Source organism: Hyperolius riggenbachi, chromosome 2, assembly GCF_040937935.1.
Source record: "Hyperolius riggenbachi isolate aHypRig1 chromosome 2, aHypRig1.pri, whole genome shotgun sequence".
Classification (NCBI taxonomy): domain Eukaryota; kingdom Metazoa; phylum Chordata; class Amphibia; order Anura; family Hyperoliidae; genus Hyperolius; species Hyperolius riggenbachi.
Genome location: NC_090647.1, coordinates 86,853,368 through 86,874,400, shown reverse-complemented (window position 1 = coordinate 86,874,400; position 21,033 = coordinate 86,853,368). Strand labels below are relative to the sequence as shown.

Here is a 21,033-nt window from a genome sequence, read left to right as displayed (position 1 = left end):
GTACAGAATGCTACAGCCAGACTCCTAGCCAATGCCCCCCACAGCTCACACATCACCCCAGTACTGCAAACTCTTCACTGGTTGCCAGTAAAATGGAGAATCAATTTTAAGATCTGCCTGCTGACATTCAAGGCTCTATACCACACGGGACCCAAATACATAGCGGATCTATTGGAACTTTATGCCCCTCCACCCACCCTCCGCTCTGCCAACAAGATGAAGCTGGTTATTCCCAGGATACACTTAACATTTGGTGCTCGGGCCTTTTCCTACGCAGCCCCTACTCTATGGAACTCACTTCCACTATCAGTACGAGAGGCTCCCTCTCTGGACAGCTTTAAAAAAAGGCTAAAAACTCACCTCTTTTCCCTAGCCTTTGGGTCTGCATAATGCAGGGTCACAGCGCTTTGAGTCCCCAGGGAGAAAAGCGCTATATAAATATTATTGTTGTTATTGTTGATCAGCGAGCTTCACGGGCGGCCAGCGGGGGAGCACCGGAGCTGTGGCGAGGGACTCAGAAGACATCTGGAGGCTTGAAGGAGCCCCAAGTAAATAAAGATTGCTTTTTTATTTCACCTTGAGAGTCCTTTAAGCTGCTCATTAACAGTACAATATTTCCCTCTGATGTGATAATTTGATCAGACGTTTACAATAAAACTATACCGAAAAATATGCAGTAATGGATAAAATTGGCGTGAAATGATTCTATGGTTGACTGGAATACAGAATTTTGTTGATTGTAATGTTGGATTTTACTGTCCTATCTGAAGATAGAAAATGCCCTAATCAACTAATTTATGAGAACAATCGATCATCATCTTCCGATTACTTGCGATCCCACAAATCTGATCGAATTATCGTCACTGATGAAAGTATTCCACCAGTAATGGGCAGCTGTATTCCTTGTTGGGTCAATGTCGCCCAGCAGGGATCAGTAACAGATTAGTCAGGGGACATTGCAAGGCTGAGGCTGACAGATGCCTCACTAACCTACAGGCTAGCAACGTGTTCTGTTGCTATTGGAGAGGGAGGGAGGCATGACTGAGCATGTAGGAGTGACCTCATGCGTGAGCCGTGTAAGTGGGGAGAGCAATGATCTCGGCATTGCCAGGATATGATCTCGGCATTGCCGTGAAATGCCAGGATATAGTGCTGTAGGGTCAGGGGCTTTTGCACACTTGCTGGATTCTCGCCGGGGCAGTCATTATTTGCTGCCTCAGCCAAGTTTCATCTGACGTGTATGAGGCTTTAGATTAGCAGATCCTACTCCTAATCTGTGGCCAGATGCAATACTTGCAGCTGACCATATGAAGACGTGTCTCCTTATTGTTTATAGAGAGATTTTAATTTTTTGGACAACCTCAGTGGAATAGGGAGGATGGGTATTTAGTGACTGGGCGAGCACAGCTTCCTTCCATCTGGCAGTCTGCACATGAAATGCAGCTATTCCTGTCAGATATTGAATACAAAGACATTTCTCTGTCTGTTAAGGCTCGTCCCCTACCTCGTGACTTTGCGTGCAATTCTTCTGATATCAGACAATTTGTTTTTGAGCGACTGACGATTGTTTCTGTGATCTTGCGACGTGGGTACAAGTGCGTGATTAGGCGGACAACGCTTTGAGATGCGCTGTGATGACGACCATCATGACTAATCGGATCTTTAAGATCCCCGATTACTTCTGTGAAAAGTGCCGCGATCATTTGAACTCTCGTTCCTGGACGTCGCGTGTTCCAGCAGGCAGGAAGATGGATCGGGGAACGCTCGTTGTGGGGAGACGTCGATGTGATCTGTCTTCCTGCGTCTTCAGATGAATATTCAGCTTTAAAGAGACTCTGTAACATTAAAAAGATCCCCTGGGGGGTACTCACCTCGGGTGGGGGAAGCCTCCGGATCCTAATGAGGCTTCCCACGCCGTCCTCTGTCCCACGGGGGTCTCGCCGCAGCCCTCTGAACAGCCGGCGACTGTGCCGACTGTCAGTTCAATATTTACCTTTGCTGGCTCCAGCGGGGGCGCTGTGGCGGCTTTCCGTTCCGAACTACACGGAAATACCCGATCTCATTCGGGTCCGCTCTACTGCGCAGGCGCAGGAAACTTGCGCCTGCGCAGTAGAGCAGACCCGACGGCGATCGGGTATTTCCGTGTAGTTCAGAGCCGACAGCCGTCAGAGCGCCTGCGCAGGAGCCAGGAAGGTAAATATTGACGTCACCACTGCCCGGACTCCACGGAGGGCTGCAGCGAGACCCCTGACGGATGGAGGACGGCGTGGGAAGCCTCATTAGGATCCGGAGGCTTCCCCCACCCGAGGTGAGTACCCCCCATGGGATCTTTTCATGTTACAGTTCCTCTTTAAGCCTCATCTACATGGTACAAGTTTACATCAGATAGATGGATCTGTTAGATAGAGCTAATAAGCAGGGCTGTGGCATCTGTACAAAAATCATCTGACTCCTCAGTTTATGAAACCTCCGACTCCAACTCTTACTCCAACTACCCAAAATGGCCCCGACTCCTCGACTCCGACTCCTTAGTCTATTTCTTACTAGGGTTATGGATTTGGTACAAAAAAATCATCCGACTCTGACTCTTTATGAAACCACTGACTCCAATTCCAACTCCAGGTACCCAAAATTGCTCCGACTCCTCGACTCCCTGCTAATAAGAAATTGCATTGTGTCCAAATTGTTTCATATCAATTTTGCAATAGATTTTGCTTTGATAAGTGCCACAAATCTGTTGCAAAATGTAACGCAATCCGATTGGAACGATCTGACTGAACATTGTACCGTGTAGATTATGCTTTAGTCTATGATATGCTCAGCTCAGAACAGTCACTCATAATATATATATATATATATATATATATATACGCACGCACGCACGCACGCACGCACGCACGCACACACACACACACACACACACACACACACACACACACACACATTGTAATAGAAGCTGAATAGAAAGGCCTCCACAATTGGTTTTCGTTGCTGCAGCTTGGAGTGTTGTGACACAGAGAAACTAGATGTTTATAAGATTTACTCTGAAATGTTGCTTCCATGTTCTTAGCATTGAACAGCATTCTATCCATACCTTGTCTAATATGTTGTTACTTTTTCTCACACAGCATTAAAACTACCACTTGGCAAGACAACAGTGATGCATTTGGTTGCCAGAGAGACATTGCCAGAGCCAAACTCTCAAGGTAGGTTGTGGGGGCAGAAGTGGACAGTGAGGAGTGAAAGAGGGCGCCTGTTTTACAAGTGCTGTGAAGAGGTCATGTGTAGAACCATGAAACTGCTGTGTGTAAACAGGATTGAGGGCCTTTGACATCACTTTTATAAAGATTTACTGTCCTTTCTTAACCCCCCCCCCCCCCCCCCCCACCCCGCCCTTACTTTCCTCAACAGCTTATTTTAAGCCTAAATCCTTTGGTGGTGCCTGTGGTAAAGTGATTCAGATCACTTATGAAAGCATAAACACTGGAGCTATTCCATCACTTTATTTGAATGAGGCCCTTCCTGTTCTACTGATCCGCAGGAGATATCAGCACACCAGTTTAACAGGAAATGGCATGCTTTATTGTGCTCGGCTACCACACACCTTGATAAAGGGGGGGACCCTGTGTGACCCCTGAAACAGTTGTCTGTATCCTGTGGAGGCTGAACATAATAAAGCGTGCTATTTGCTGTTAAACTGGTGTGCTGATATCTTCTGTAAATTGATTACGGGTGGCATTGCCTATTCCACCATATCATGCACCCAGCCCTTAGAGTAGACTGAGTGCCTGCTCAAATCTCTGGATTGCTGTTATACTAATTGGCACATAACAATAACCCTCACACCATGGGTTCTGGTGTGTAGAGTGGGGCGGCAGCGCACCTCATTCCAGCGTTCACACTGTACCTCCTTCTGGTGGTGGGACAGGTCCTCTTCACATGCTCTTCAGTGTAGCAGCTGTGCAGCCAATCGCCAGCAACTTGCCATGTCGGGAGCTACTAGGTGATTGGCTGCACAGCGGCTACACTGAAGAAGTGAAGAGGACCTGTACCGCCACCAGAGCAAGGTACAGTATGAAGCTCCGCTGCTGCACTACTCTGAAAGATCGGGGTTGGGAAGATCTTGTGAGCTGTACACATTGGGGAAGGACTGCCATATTTTTTTTATTTTATTTTTTTTTAGTGGCAAGATAGTTAACGTACACCCCTGCTAATAGTTTAATTTATTTATTGCTTTTATGGCTGATTTTACCCTTCATCTATTGTGTTCCAATGTAAAGATCAGTTTTTACACCACGTTTGTATAGCTATTGTCTTTCTTTTATTACACATGTATATCAGGGTTACAGCTTGTTAATGGCTTTTATAGCTCAGGTCCAAGTGGGTTTTGACGTAAAGCCAACAGATTGTAAATGAGAAGAGCACGAGACCCTCCGGTAATAAAACAATAGCTTCTCTATAATAACAAGACACTAGGCTATTGTTATTGCATCTCATATATCACATGACTGCAGCTGGGATGACACTGGAGAGAGGAGGGTCACGTCACACATTACAGATTGTGAGCCTAAGGGGAGAATCTCAGCCTACGCAGCATGATAATATAACGTGGCTTCAGCAGAACGGCTCATACTTCTAACTAGTCCTAGATAACCTAGATACACGCAGGTCAATCATTCCATATGTCCTCGTTCTCCGGTTTCTCATACACCCTCATGTGTGGGAGAGCTGCGTATTTCTACCTGCAAGTCCCGGGGCAAATGTACGAGAGACATGTCCCTACTGACGGGAGGAAGAACTATCGCTTCCTACAGCTGCCTTTATGAATGAACAGTTTTCAGGATGGATGTGGAATATCATAACCTGGCAGGAATACAGAAGTCTGACCAGGAGGCCGTGACCTCTGCCCTCCATTCTCACAGCTAGATGGTCCCGCTCGTTGTGGAAGTTATATTTTTTTTCTTGTTTGCAGAGGTCAGCAAGAACATGCAAAGGAAAAGTGATGAAAAAAAAATCAATACTCAGATATTGTTTACACATGAACCAATACAATTTTTAACAGTACAGTAGAATCCCTTTAGGGCAGGGGTCTCAAACTCGCGGCCCGCGGGCCATTTGCGGCCCGCGATACAATATTTTGTGGCCCCAGGGCCCCAGAGCTTGTAGGGGCCCCCAGTGGCTACAAGAGGAAAAAAAATTTTTTCAAATCGGCCTTATAGTTTTTGAGAAAATCGATTTTAAAGTTGCAAAGGAAAAAAATACACATTTAAAAACCCGCCGACTTTAATGGTTAATAGCAAATCCACCTTAAATGCTAGAAACCCTAAATTTGCAGGATATGTTATGGAGATCATTAGGAATAAGAGGAAAAAACAATTTTTCAAAAAGACCTTATAGTTCTTGAGAAAATCGATTTTAAAGTTTCGAAGGAAAATAGTATACTTTTAAATGCGGTAAATGTCACTTTTAGTAGCAAGCCTAACGGTAGTGTAATTTTACATGTATCAAAAGAAAGAGTAATACATTTCCTGACAGAGTTTCCAGGGGGTCCATACGCAGCCGCAGCGCTTTGGCCAGGGATCGCTATACAGCCGTAATATGGCTGTATGAAGATTCCGGGCAATTTTTCCTATTTTCCCAATTTTTTTTTTTATGTTTAGAGTGGGCGGGCAGAGGCGGCGATCCGCCGCGATTGACGTCAGGAGGGGCAGAGCTGAAGCTGAAAGCTCTGCCCCTTCCAGGAAATGCCGGCGGATTGCCCCCGGGGCGATTTCTGGGCTCTGCAGCCCTCGTTTTGCGGCGGGGACACGTGAACTCCCTTATGCGGCCCAGCCTCATCCTGACTTTGCCTCCTGCGGCCCCCGGGTAAATTGAGTTTGAGACCCCTGCTTTAGGGTAAACTCCAAGGGACCAGGCAAAGTAGTTTACTATATCAGGAATTGTTATACTCTAGCACATTAAGTATACCAAAGTACTTTAATTCAATTCAGTCAATAATTGGGAGTTATTTTTTCTTTTCAATGCTTCAGCAAGCAAGCACCTGCGCAGCACTCCTGCCTTAATAAAGGGACTCCGAGCAGTGCAGAAACTATGGAAAGATGCATATTATTTTAAAGCTCTCTTTCTCCTCTTTCCAATGATATATAAACCACCGCCCTACGCCTTTTAGTTTTCGCTATTTTCGCGATTGAAAGACAGAAAGAGGAGAAAGAGAGCTTTAAAATGATATCCAACTTTCCATAGTTACATTGTATTATACAGGGCGACTTTTTCTGCTGAATGGAGCTGCTGACACTGGGGAAAGTGTCGTCCTGTGTAATACAAGTAACTATGGAAAGATGGATATCATTTTAAAGCTCTCTTTCTCCTCTTTCTGGCAACACCTAAATCGTCGCCCTACGCCTTTTTGTTTTCTCTATTTTCGCAATTTCAATCGTGAAAATAGCGAAAACTAAAAGGCGTAGGGCGGTGGTTTATATATCATTAGAAAGAGAGCTTTAAAATGATATGCATCTTTCCATAGTTTCTGCACTGCTCGGAGTCCCTTTAAGCTGCTGCCATTGGCCAGCTCTCACCTTCTATAGTCATGAGATATTGAGGACAGTACTGGGCACCATTCTCCAACCTTAGAACAAATTTTTCTGTGAGACCAGTTAAACTGCAGACCAAAGCTACCTGGGTGGGAAGTATTTGTGCTTGTTGTCAATAGCATTCAGTCATATTCCCTGTTTCATTTGCAAATCAGCACCACAGAACGACAGTTGGAAGCAGGACAAACATTTCAGGGGAGCTGTCATTCATTAGAAAATCTACAGACCACAAATAAGACCACAGGCAGCAGCACTGGTCCCCGGCCATTAAATCTGTACAGATATTCAACTAGCATTGTTTTAACAACGAAGCTTGGAAACTTTTACAAAGTGCATTCACTGTAACAAGCTTATTTACAATAAAGAAAACATGAAGTGAGAGGGTTATGGAGGCTGGCATATTTATTTCCTTTTAACCCATGCCAGTTGACTGGCTGTCCTTCTGATCATCTAATACTTTACTACCTAAGGACCGCGTCACGCCAACGAGCGTGACTGTGGCGGCAGCCCCAGGACTGCCTAACGTCAATTGGCGTCAGGTCCTGGGGCCGGCTGCTGCAGGAGATCGCGCAGGCTGCGCGCGCATCTCCTGCTTGAGAGGTGGAGCTTTGCACCGCCTTCAGTCTACGAGCAGCGATCGCCGCTCGGTAGACTGTTAGACGGCGTAACCGCCGGGACTTGCGCTGTACTGGGGACAGCCGTCTGACACAGCTGTCCCCCTGGGACACTAGAGGCGATTGGCTCTCATAGGCAGAAGCCAGGATTTTCTGGCTGGGGAGAGGGAGGGGTTTGACATTTTTTTTTGAAAATAAATAGTAAAAAAAAAATACAAAAATAAACAAATATTTATTTTAAAAAAAAAAACATTGGGGGAGCGATCAGACCCCACCAACAGAGAACACTGTTGATGGGGAGAAAAGGGGGGGGGGGGATCATCACTTGTGTGCGGAGTTGTACAGCCCTGCAGCTTGGCCTTAAAGCTGCAGTGGCCAATTCACCCAAAAATGGCCTGGTCTTTAGGGGGGTTTAGCACTGTGGTCCCCAAGAGGTTAAGCCACAGACCCTGATCTAGCATGCAGATCAGATGTTTCTAACAAAAATCTGACAAGATTAGCTGCTTGCTTGTTTCAGGTATGCTATTCAGACACTACTGCAACCAGAGTGATCGGTAGGACTTAAAAAAGGCAAAAACAGCGCAGGAGATTTGGGCGCACCATGCGCCACCATAGGCCTTAATGTGAATTACGGCTATAGTGGTGCTCAGTTATTTGGGTGCCGTCCAAAGACAGAGCCCAAATTACTATAAAAACAGCGTAATTCGGCCACCAGCAATAGCTGGCAGCCGAATTACGTCCTACCCGGGTCCATGATGGCCTGGAGGGGGAATAGTCGTTAACGCCGCCAGGACTATTGCAGGAGCAGGGTGAGACATTTTTCAGGTTTACCCTGTGCCCAAATCTCCTGGCTCCTTAATTACATGCATGCCAATAGGACTGCCAGGCAACTGGTATTGTTTAAAAGGTAATAAATATAGAAGCCTCCATATACCTCTCACTTCTAATTCCCTTCAGATCAGCAGAGGATTATGGGTAATTGGTTGGTGCACTTTGCACATCTTCGTTGCTATGTACAGAATAGGCCTGTGTACTGAACATTTTCTGCCTTTACCAGCCAACTGCTTTTCATGCATGCAGGATTTTGTGCTTTAGTTTCTCAAGTTTCTTTGATTATTGCTAATATTTAATATTCAGATTTATGCAGATTCCCAGAGAGAGAAGTAAGTTAACATTTTACCAGCATTAAATTGCCGGCGTGATTCCCTGAGAGGAACGGCTCATTTCCATGATGAACTTTAACTAGACATTTGAGTGAAAGGGCAGCGCTGAGCGTGCAAACAGCTGTGACGGTGCTGTCACACTTACTGTATGTCACTCAGGTGCAGCTTCTAATGCCTGTGCGGCTGCTCTGTGATCTCTAACCGCATTATTAGGACTAGCCGGCATCTCAGAGCTCATGTAGGATGAAGTCATGTTGTGTCCTATGATCATGATAAGTGTTGATTGCACTTGGGGATATTTTGGCAAAACCGACTCAAACTGATTGTTCTTCGGTGAGCACAAATATTATTAAATAGCCCTTTATAGTTGCTTTTGATTAATTTCGAATGGCTAGTGAAGGAGAAAATTAAAAGTTAGGGTGGTTAATTGATAAATTCCTTTCTATAGTGATAACCCCTAAGCGTTACCCAAACCTAGAATACGAAGTTAAACACGCCCTCTCACAAAGCACCCTGGGTAACTAGATTTGAGGCTACATCACAGGTGTCAAACACAAAGCCCACGGGCCGAATGTGGCCCTTTTTGCTGTATTTTATGTGGCCCTCGAGAGCTCCAAATGTCCATCATTGTAAGCAGTAAAAGAACAGCAGCAGTCTGCCTGCCTGTCCAGGGGAGCACACAGGTAACTGTGTTTCTGATTGAAACATTGTTCATTTGAGCCAGGATGTAGCAATAACCCATGGGAACCCCCCGCGCCTCAACAAAATTAGCATGAGGCCCTCTCCTGGGATCCAACCCACTCCCCCTTCCCACTTTACGGAGTAGCCCCAACTTCCCACATTACGGAGTAGAGCAGCAGAGCAGTGTAATACCTGCTTCAGCCATGCGGTTTTGTACTTCCTGGCAGTAAAACACTGGTTTCTTCCCTACTTCTCCTGATCACATGACATGCATTGAGAGCCAGAGGTATGCAGCATAGAGTGTGTGGCTGTCAGGAAGTGTAGAGGAGACCTGAATAAGCATTGAAGTAGGTAAATATCAAACACTTCCCCTGGGTTACTCTGCAGAAGGGGATGGTTGCTATAGTTACACCACTTAAGATTGTTTAATGTTAAAACTTAACAATTTGGCCCGTGACTTAGGCTTTGTTTATTTTATGTTTTGTCCCTTTACGTGATTGAGTTTGATACCCATTGGCTACATGATGTTAACCCCAAATACTGCTCTGGATTGCGTTCTGCTGCCAACTATTGGCTGAAATAAATTCATGCCACATTCTGCTGACTACTGCTCAGTTCTACTCTCCTTTGTTGGCTGAAATATTACCATGTACCCTCTTTCCCTGAAAATAAGACCTACCCTGAAAATAAGCCCTAGCTGGAATTCTGAGCATGCTTGAAATATAAGCCCTACCCTGAAAATAAGCCCTAGCGGAAGTTAAAGAAGAGGAAGAGGCAGCCAGTAAGTGGAGACACAGTGGTGCAGTGCCAATCGGGCACTGATCCTGTCATCCCAGCACACAGCAAGGTTATCAGCTGTGTGCAGGGATGACAGGGCAGGTGCCTGATCAGTACAGTAGCATACTTTCAAATCCATGAACATGTCAGTACAAAGGAACAGGAAATGTTCTGCTGAGAGACACTTCCTAATAGAAATATAAGGCATCCCCTGAAAATAAGCCCTAGTACATCTTTTAGAGCAAAAATTAATATGACACTGTCTTATTTTCGGAGAAAGACGGTAGTACATTGATATTATGCTGTACATTTTTAATTCACTTATTTTTGTTACATGTAAAGATTATATATTTTTTTTTTTTACATATGTATATTTTTTGTTCTAAACACTATAAAAACAACAAATGTACTCAGTAAATGCACTAAACATCCCCTTTAAAAGAAGTGAAGTCACTGAGCAGGAGCCATGATAAAGATTTCTTGTTCTTGGGCCTCTTCAATGACTGGAATATGAAATGGCAAAGAGTGGAGTGCCTCTCCAAAATGCAGTCTTAGGTGCTGTTTTAAAATTGTGATTGAGGGCTGGTGCACACCAAAACCCGCTAGCAGATCCGCAAAATGCTAGCAGATTTTTAAACGCTTTTTTTTATTTTTATGAGGCGTTTTGCTAGCGTTTTGCGGATTGCTGCTGCGGTTTTCAGTATAGTAGATTTCATATATTGTTACAGTAAAGCTGTTACTGAACAGCTTCTGTAACAAAAACGCCTGCAAAACCGCTCTGAAGTGCCGTTTTTCAGAGCGGTTTGCGTTTTTCCTATACTTAACATTGAGGCAGAAACGCATCCGAAATCCAAAAAATGCCTCACCCAGGCATTTTTCGTTTCTGCAAAACGCCTGCCGCTCTGGTGTGCACCACCCCATTGAGATACATTGACCAAGCAGATCCGCAGCCGCAAGCGGATCTGAAAACGCGGAAAAAGCCGCTCGGTGTGCACCAGCCCTTAGAGTATATTTTTTTCCAGCATTTTAGTAATCCCTTAGGACCTGACAGGAACACCTGAGAGTAATTCCTATCCAGGCTGTGGAGTTGGTACATTAAATCTTTGACTCGAACTCCTTGGGCCTGAGCCCCCAGACGCAGTTGTGTCCGTTTTTTAGTTACACATCAATGCTACAGATACTGAAAAGCAGAGAGCAGCGGACAAAACTGCATTAGTGGGCCCAGGCCCTTATTTATGGTATTGTCAACTCTGACTTTAGTTATAGTCTATAACTTAAATTATAGATCAACATAGGAAACACATTCTAATATATGAATTATATATTTCCTATATCGATTCCAAACATGCAGAACACAAGGCATGTCATTATAACCAGCATGAATAATCTGGCTAATTTTTAGAACGCTTAACTTGTTAAAACATGGTTCAAATGGTTTATAGCTATGCCAGTCTGCTTTGTATTTAATTTAATTTATTAAAGTGGACCCGAACTCTTGCACAGCACCCAATGAAAAGTCTTTATTCCACATATAGTTGCCAAAGAAATTCACTTCTCTGTGTTTCGTTAGCCAGATCAAACTTTACTATCACTTAAAGAGACACTGAAGCGAAAAAAAAATATGATATTATGATTTGTATGTGTAGTACAGCTAAGAAATAAAACATTAAGATCAGATACATCAGTCTAATTGTTTCCAGTACAGGAAGAGTTGAGAAACTCCAGTTGTTATCTCTATGCAAACAAGCCATTAAGCTCTCCGACTAAGTTAGTCATGGAGAGGGCTGTTATCTGACTTTTATTATCTCAACTGTAAGTGAACTGTTTACTTTCTCTCTGCTAGAGGAGAGTTCATTACTTCACAGACTGCTCTGAAAGAATCATTTTGAATGCTGAGTGTTGCGTAATCTGCACATATTATAGAATAATGCAATGTTAGAAAAAACACTATATACCTGAAAATAAAAGTATGAGAATATTTTCTTTGCTGCTAATCTTCTAGAAATTATTCATAGTACACAACCAATTCATTATATCATTTTTTTTTTTTTCGCTTCAGTGTCTCTTTAAGTGGTTTATATGCACCTTGGGGTTGTCATGAAAAGTAATTTCATTGTGTTACACTATAATTATTATTATAATTGATTCATAAAGTGCCAACTTATTTTGATTCAATGTAAATATTACATACCTGTACACACTAATCCGTTGAAGTTTATTCTTCAAGCTTTGATCTTACGTGACTTTTTTTTATTTTTCTTTCCAGGTCAAAGAAACCGTGAGAAGACTGGAGAGAGCAATTGCTGTGTAATTCTGTAAATGACGCAGTGTCTGCGATGTGTGATGTAATATAGTCTTTGTCTTTCATGCTGCTGGAATAGAGGAGACCCATTGCTTCAGAGAACCTTAGAACAACACCCTGTCATCCTGTGTGCAGGACTGATCACATGAACTCTCATGCAGCTCTTCATCGCAAGAGACCAAGGACGTTCTCATACCGATTTCATTTTTTACATTTTTCTTTTTTTTTCCCCCTTCCTCAAAGAGTAACTTTGTAGTGCGATCTAGTATCTCCTTAATCCACTCAGTCTCCAGGGGGGAAAAAAGTCAGTCTGTTCTCTTCTACAACAACGATCATATTCTTGCTGCAGCATAACAATACAAATCAGAATCACTGATTTCAGGCCATCTACACTCAGATCGCACTTGACCCAGACCTCAGCATCCGATAGCCGTAGCCATATTACTACAACAACCTAGAGGACGAGTTACACTGGAAATCAAGGCTCTGGAATCAGACTGAAATCTTAAGTATTAGTGGCAAGACTTCTACCGCACGTAATTATTGCCCGTAGTGGCACACGGTAGTGTCCGGAGATCGTCAGTATGGTTTATTTTCAAGGAACAAAGCTTAAATGTGCCTGTAATCTGAAAGCACTCTGCAGGGGGCGCCAGAGTAACAGTTATGTTCTATCCTGGGCACTCTATCTCAAGCATTTGTTGCATGCGCGCTCACACCATGCCTACGAGAAGAGTGCCTTTCCTAGCCTTAATATGGGGAGGGTTAAGTATCCTGTAGTCCATAAGCCTTTATTAATGTGCAGAGGTATTAGCAGATGTCATTTATTAATCAACTTTGTGTTTTAATATCCAACATTGATGTTTTCGTGACAACAAAAAGGACTTTATCTATAATCTAGTGTCCAATCTCATAGGAAATTATGAGAGCTTTTGGTGACGACCGATCTCTACCATAGTAACAAGATTTTTTTTGTTTCTTTGCGTATCCGGCATTCGTACTAGTGCTTGCAAGAATATTTAAAGTTCGCCCTTTCTCCATTTCATCCAGATAATTTAAGACATACTGTATTGAATTTGCACAACACTAAAAGCATGGAGCTACGTTTCATTTTAAACTGTAAAAAAATAATAATAAATATATAAACATTTTTATATTGTTTCCACTAGGGAGGAAAGTCTTCCTGGTCGAAATTACGAATATGTGTAGAATATATTTAATTAAAAAAAATATATAAAATGCATTATTATAGAATCTAACCATAGATCGGCATAGTGTAATAGATCAATATACCTATAAAACGCTTTTGCCTATGGAACTTATAAAGTCACAGGTTGACCTAGCATTCTGTATACAATACTGGAAGATGGTGTCAAAAAAATTTAGCAATGTCCTGTGTATTTTATTTTCCCCCCGACAGTCAGCATCATTTTACTGTAAACTGATATATATTATTTTTGGGGGGCTCATTATGATAGCTTTGACAAAATGCTTTGTATGCATTCGGTCGTACTGTTCATACTGATCCAACTTAAATTTGTAAAGTTTAAAGCAGTTTAAAACAAAAATACATAAAGATAACAATTGTAAATAGCACTAAAAGAAGAATTCTTTCTGCAAATTGTACTGATATAGATCCTCCTGTAACTAAATAAAATATTGTAGTGCATTTTTGTTGGTTGTCTGGTGGTTCTGATTGGGACTGTACTTGCTTTGATTATTTTTATATATATATATAAATATAAAACTGGAAGAAAAATCATTTGAAAATTTAAATCAATGCAATTCTTTTTGTTTCTGCAAATTAATCCCGCTGATTACTTTTGTAATCCCATTGATAGTGAATTGTTATGAAATTTTCCTGTATAGCTACCGTATATAATAAAATAAATTGTCACAATCTTGTGACGTCTGTGTCTGACCTTCTGGTTAACCACATTTATTTTCTCTGAGTCTGGAGAGGGTGAAAAATGTTTTTATGATATTAGGATGAACTGTTATTTTTTACCTAAACAGGATGAATTAGTCAATAGGGGTTTTAGTCACGGACAGGATACAGTCTGGGGATGAAAAATAATCTCAGATATAGAACAGATATTTAATGCTACTGCAGGAGATTTTTTTTTTTTTTTTTAAAGAACTGTAAAAAGAAAAAAATCCATTGTGGGGTACTTAGCTCGGGAGGGGTAAGACTCTGGATCTCCTAATGAGGCTTCCCTCGTCCTCCTTTGTCCCTTATGGCCCATACTCACGGGCTACAATTGTCGCCGCAACACGCGGCGCGCGCGTGTTGCGGCGACAGGTCACCCGTGAGTATGCGCCGTCGCACGGGTGCGCACCCTGAACTGTCGTCCGTCGCTGATGTCGCCAGGCGATTGGCGCGGTCAATCGCCTGGCGACAGTCGCCGCCGCAACTGTCGCTAGTCCGCGTGAGTACGCGGACTAGCGACAGCAACCTCCATTGAGGTATACGGAGCTTCCGGCGGGGAGAGGAGGAACGTCGGCGACAGCTTCCGTCGCGCCGCTGGTCCCTCTTCCGTGTGTGTACGCGGAGTGACCTGGCGAGGAGCTGTCGTCGGCCTGTCGCCCACACGCTCACGTGTGCTGAGCGTGTGGGCGACAGGCTCAAAACTCAAAAAATGCACCTTTATTTCCAAATAAAATATTTGCGCCATACATTGTACTAGGGAAATATTTTAACCGTTGCTATAACCGAGACAAATGGGCAAATAAAATGTGTGGATTTTATCCACAGTAGAATGTTTTATTTTAAAACTATAATGGCTGAAAACTGAGAAATAATGAATGTTTTAAATTTTTTCTTTTTATTCCTGTTAAAATGCATTTGGAATAAACTGATTCTTAGCAAAATGTACCACCAAAAGAAAGCCTAATTGGTGGCAAAAAAAAACAAGATATAGATCATCTAGGTGTGATAAGTAGTGATAAAATTATTGGCAAATTAATGGGAGTAACGCTGACAGGGGAAAATTGCTTCTGTCTTATACAGTGGAGGAAATAATTATTTGACCCCTCACTGATTTTGTAAGTTTGTCCAATGACAAAGAAATGAAAAGTCTCAGAACAGTATCATTTCAATGCTAGGTTTATTTTAACAGTGGCAGATAGCACATCAAAAGGAAAATCGAAAAAATAACCTTAAATAAAAGATAGCAACTGATTTGCATTTCATTGAGTGAAATAAGTTTTTGAACCCTCTAACAATAAAAGACTTAATACTTAGTGGAAAAACCCTTGTTTGCAAGCACAGAGGTCAAAAGTTTCTTGTAATTGATGACCAAGTTTGCACACATTTTAGGAGGAATGTTGGTCCACTCCTCTTTGCAGATCATCTCTAAATCCCTAAGGTTTCGAGGCTGTCTCTGTGCAACGCTGAGCTTGAGCTCCCTCCATAAGTTTTCTATTGGATTAAGGTCCGGAGACTGACTAGGCCACTCCATGACCTTAATGTGCTTCTTCTTGAGCCACTCCTTTGTTGCCTTTGCTGTATGTTTTGGGTCATTGTCGTGCTGGAACACCCATCCACGACCCATTTTCAGTTTCCTGGCAGAGGGAAGGAGGTTGTCGTTCAGGATTTCACGATACATGGCTCCGTCCATTTTCCCGTTAATGCGATTAAGTTGTCCTGTGCCCTTAGCAGAAAAACACCCCCAAAGCAAAATGTTTCCACCCCCATGCTTGGGGACGGTGTTTTGGGGGTCATACGCAGCATTTTTCTTCCTCCAAACACAGCGAATTGAGTTAATGCCAAAGAGCTCTATTTTGGTCTCATCAGACCACAGCACCTTCTCCCAGTCACTCACAGAATCATTCAGGTGTTCATTGGCAAACTTCAGACGGGCCTGCACATGTGTGTGTTCCTTTTGATGTGCTATCTGCCACTGTTAAAATAATCCTACCATTGAAATGATACTGTTCTGTGACTTTTCATTTCTTTGTCATCGGACAAACTTACAAAATCAGTGAGGGGTCAAATAATTATTTCCTCCACTGTAGGTGCACTTCACCAAAAGGACCGGCACCACGCTGTGTATCTATAGCTCTTAAAGTTTATTAATCATGAAAGCAACAACAGACCGCTGTTTCGGCCCTTCCTTAGGCCTTTGTCAAGTTGCAAGGATCATCCTTGCAACTTGACAAAGGCCTAAGGAAGGGCCGAAACAGCGGTCTGTTGTTGCTTTCATGATTAATAAACTTTAAGAGCTATAGATACACAGCGTGGTGCCAGTCCTTTTGGTGAAGTGCATACTGTGACCCCTTGGGTACCGGGGTGAGGACCTTGGCACACCTACTACTTTGATTGAAGCCTATAGTGGTGCTCCTGGATATTTGATCTCCACTGTAGGTGAAAACACCTGCTCTCTGTTGGTGGGGTCTGATCGCTCCCCCCATGTTTATTTTGTTTATAATATAATAAATATTTTCGTTTTTTTTTTTTTGTTTTTTTTTAAAGCCTGTTACTTTAAACCCCTTCCCTCCCTCCCCACAGCCATCCAATTACAGCGATCGGCTGTCATAGGCTTCTGCCTATGAGAGCCGATCGCTCTCTTGTCACCCAGGGGGACAGCCGTGCGACCAGTGCAGCGCTGCTGTTGATCGCCGTCTAACAGTCTCCCGAGCGGCAATAGCCTGGAGGCGGGGCGGAGCTCCGCCCCCCAAGCAGGAGATCCTGCAAAACCGAGCCCCAGGACTTTATGCCAATTGGCGTTAGGCGGTCCTGGGGTTGCCGCCGCGGCCACGCCCATCGGCGTGACGCGGTCGGCAAGAGGTTAAGAGTGGTTGATGAAGCTGAAAATCTAAGATATGCAACGTGCTTAGTGTGGAAATACCTTAAACTCCTTCAAGAGGGTAAATCAACATGGAGTGTGGCAAAACGGTCACTTTATTAGTGAAGTTCACGTCTTAACCTCCCTGGCAGTATGATTATTTCCAGATTTTAGGGTCTAAAAGCGGTTTCAGTTTTTCTCAAGCTTTTAGACCCTAAAAACAGGAAAAAAATCATACTGCAGTGAGATTTTTTTTCATCATAGTGATTCCATAATGTTTACCTCCACTTGATCTGAAACAGATCTGCCATCAATTACAACACCATTTAATTTTTTTTAGGCATGCTTTACAAAGCCAGAGTGAATGGGAACCAAAATTTAAATAAAAAAAGTCAGATACTCACCTAAGGAGAGTGGGAGGCTCTGGGTCCCATAGAGCATTCCCTCTCCTCTCCTGGTCCCCGCTGTTGCCCTGGCTCCCCCGCAGCTGTATTCGACTTGACCCATCCACACATCATGGCACGTGGAGATGCAGGTTTGCTGCACTCTCTTGGCTGTTATTCCACTTCTTACCCAGTCTTGTTGCTGCTTGCTGTCCCCCTCTATCCCTTTCCATGTATCCCAATGTTATATGCATGCATATGATGTCATTGCAGGTAGCACATTGGGAAACGGCCTGGTTTATTAGTCTGCTCCAGTTCTTCTACACCACTGTGAGCCAACTGCTATGGAGAAGACTGGGTTTGAGCATGTCATCAGGATGGATAGCCAATGCAATGCAGAAGAGGATCAGAGCCTGTAAGATTTCCATCATGGAGTCTGGATTTTATACTATAAAAACTTGTTACCCATTACCCAGGCCACATTCTAGAATTGGATAATGCATATTAATTTCCACTCTAAAGGGAACCTGTGTTCAGCTATTATTAGAGCGATATTCGGGCCAGAGACATAAGTTGTGCTGCCTCTTCCTGCCTGAGCTACTGTCGCTTACCAGCTGTCCTCTTTAGTCATTTAATGTTAGTGACAGGATAACTCAGGGCCGGTATAGTGACAGACGGCCAATGAGAGGAGCAGGAAGTGGTAGGGATACCAGTGAGTGAAAGTGTGTGTAGGCCTTAGAGGACACCTGAAGTGAGAGGTATATGGAGGCTGCCATGTTTATTTCATTTTAAGCATTACCAGTGGCCTGGCTGTTCTTCTGATCCTCTGCCTCTAATACTTTTAGCAATAGTCCTTGAACAAGCATGCAAGCTTGTGCACGCGTTCCCTGCAGATAAACACAGTGGGGATCCGTCAGCAGCCTGCCAGCTGCGATCGGACCTGGCAGGCTGAAATAAAGAAAAAAGCAAACATTTGTACAGCGCCGGGATCTAGAGCAGGGCTGTACAGAGGACAGTCTAGTCACTTAGCTGCCCCTCCCAACAGCTCACAACCAATCCCATGGGTAGTGTAGTGTATGGATTGCTGTCTAGGGATAATTTGGGGGGGGGGGATTAACCTCCCTGGCAGTATTGTTGGTTATACACGTCAATACAAAACATGCTGTGAACAGTATTGATGTGCATAAACATTAATACTCCCCTGCACTGTATACTAGACCCTTGCTTGACACATTTTGTTACAGGAAAAAAAAGTTATTAAATTATTATTATTTTTTTTGTGTAAAAAAAATAATTTGAATTCATAATAAAAAAAAGAAACTGCAGCAATCAGAGACCACCAAAAGAAAGCTCTATTAGCGTCAAGAAAAGGAGGTAAAATTCATTTGGGAGCTAAGTTGTATGACCGAGTAATCAATCGTTAAAGTGGCTAGGTGCTCAATTGTAAAAAATGGCTTGGTCACTAGGGGGGTGGGGTATAAACCACTGGTCCTCAAGAGGTTAAAGGAAATAAATATGGCAGCCTCCATATACTTGTAGCTTCAGGTTCACTTTAAACTACTGTACCAGCAGATTTACTTTCGTATCCTGCAGGCAGACCTGCAGATTCCTGTAGGTTGGGTCAGATCAGGTCAACACAGGCAGACCTGCAAATTCCTGTAGGTCAGGTCAACTCCCATTATACTGGAGTACAGCAGGCTCTGTTGTCACTACTAGCTGAGCAGCTCATCTTGAGTTATGCAAGTTTCTCTGCAGTGTTCTGGACCAAGCTTTTAGAACACAAGAGTAGGACCTTCCCTGATGTCCATCTTCTTAGGTTGGTTTTGTTTCCTTAAAGAGACACTGAAGCAAAAAAAAAATTTATGATATAATGAATTGGTTGTGTAGTACAGCTAGGAAATAAAACATTAGGAACAGAGACATAAGTCTAATATTGTTTCCAGTATAGGAAGAGTTCAGAAACTCCAGTTGCTATCTATGCAAAAGAGCCACTGAGCTCCACAACTCCACAAAAAGTCGCAGAGAGCTCGGTCTTCTAAAGCTTATTAGCTCAAGTGTCTGTCAATGTATTGTTTTTATTTCTGCAGAGGACTGTTCAAAAGTTCACTGGCTTGCTCTGTAAAATCATTTAGAATGCTGTGTAGTGTGTAAACTGCAAATATGAAAGAATGATGCTATGTTATTAAAAAAAAAAAACTACATAAATAAAAATGAGAATATTTTCTTTGCTACTAATGTTCTAGTAATTATCTGTACTACACAACCAATTCATTATATCATAATTTTTTTTTTTCGCTTCAGTGGCCCTTTAACTTCTTGCCGACTGCTCCATGCCAATTGGCGTGAATGCGGCGGCAGTCCCAGGACCGCTCCACGCCGATAGGCGTGAACGGCCTTTTATGGGGCTAGCAGGAGAGCACACGCGCCGCTTGGAGACTGTTAGACGGTGAAACCGCTGTCTAATATGCCTATACAGCACTGCGATCTCCCTGGGGGACACAGATAGCTGAAGCCTAGCTCAGCCGATCGCTGTGATAGGCTGACGGGGGGGGGAGGGTGGTTGGGGGAAAAGGCATTTTTATTAATAGATTCTTTTTTTTGTAAAAAAAAATAAACTTTGGTGGAGTGAAATGGGGGGGGGGGGGGCAGAATCACTTGTGTGCTGAGTTGTGCGGCCCTGCAGCGAGCCCTTAAAGCTGCAGTGGCCCCCAATTTATGAAAATGGCCAGGTCTGGGGGGGGGGGGGTTAACACCGCGGTCCAAGTGGTTAAAGCGAATCTGTAAGAAAAAAAAAGTGCCCCTATGAGCTACTTACCTCAGGAGGGAGAAGCCTCTGGATCCAAATGAGGCTTCCCCCTATCTTCCGCAATATCCTCGATCCAGCGTTGGCTTCCCCATAAATCTGCCGACAAGCAGTAGCGCCTGCAGGCTGCAGCACGCAGGGATATTTACCGTTTGCAATCCGGCACAGTACCATCTTCCTCCTTGGGCTTTGGCAGAAATAGACAATCCCAATTGGGTCTGATCTACTGCGCAAGCGTGAGACACCCGCGCAGTAGACTGGACCCGATTGGACGTCTGTAAATATTGCCGTCTGCTGCTTTCCGGGGGTCCTAGCGCTGGATTGGGTCTACACAGGAGGATGGGGAAGACTCATTAGGATCCAGAGGATTTCTCCTCCTAAGGTAAGCCTATTTTTTTTTTTTTTTTTCTCATGTATGTTGTTGATGGATCCACATACCTCTTTGGGTTGTCCATCACTTTACTTGCCTGGTAACATTTTTCTTCTTTTTCGCTTATAACCTGTTTTGGGATATTGCTTTAAAAACTTTTTTTTTTCCTCTGTAAAGGCTGTTTGCAATTTTCTGAACTTGCACAAACCTTTAGGCTGCATTTCCACTTGTGCGGTGCGAATCGCCGCGGCAAAAATTCGCATGCGGATGCGAATTTCGCATGCGGGTCCATGCGAATTTTTATGCGAATTCGCATGGATGACGATGTATGCGAATTTAACCATGGCAGTGCTGGTGCGATTTTTCAGTTTCTATGCGAATTCGCATGAAAATTCGCATACCCAAACCGCATGCGAATTTCCTATTAAATACATTGTATGCGATTCGCATAGCGGTATGCGAATTCTGATGGCTCTGCCATGTGAATTTTTTCTGCACAGAAAAACGCAAAGGAATCCTGACAAGTGGAAACAGTCCCATTCACTTGTATTGCTATGCGAATTTGC

General features: G+C 43.4%; 1 protein-coding gene across 1 annotated transcript in view; it reads left to right on the top strand.

The window, feature by feature from the left end:
- Positions 1–14,046, top strand: part of UBL3 (ubiquitin like 3) — a 222,849-nt gene extending 208,803 nt beyond the window's left edge. Inside the window, exons 4-5 of the mRNA XM_068267027.1 lie at positions 3,129–3,206; positions 12,092–14,046. Coding sequence (XP_068123128.1) covers positions 3,129–3,206; positions 12,092–12,144 — 131 coding nt within the window. The 3' untranslated portion in view covers positions 12,145–14,046. The remainder of the gene's footprint in view (positions 1–3,128; positions 3,207–12,091) is intronic.
- The last annotated feature ends 6,987 nt before the right edge of the window (positions 14,047–21,033 follow it).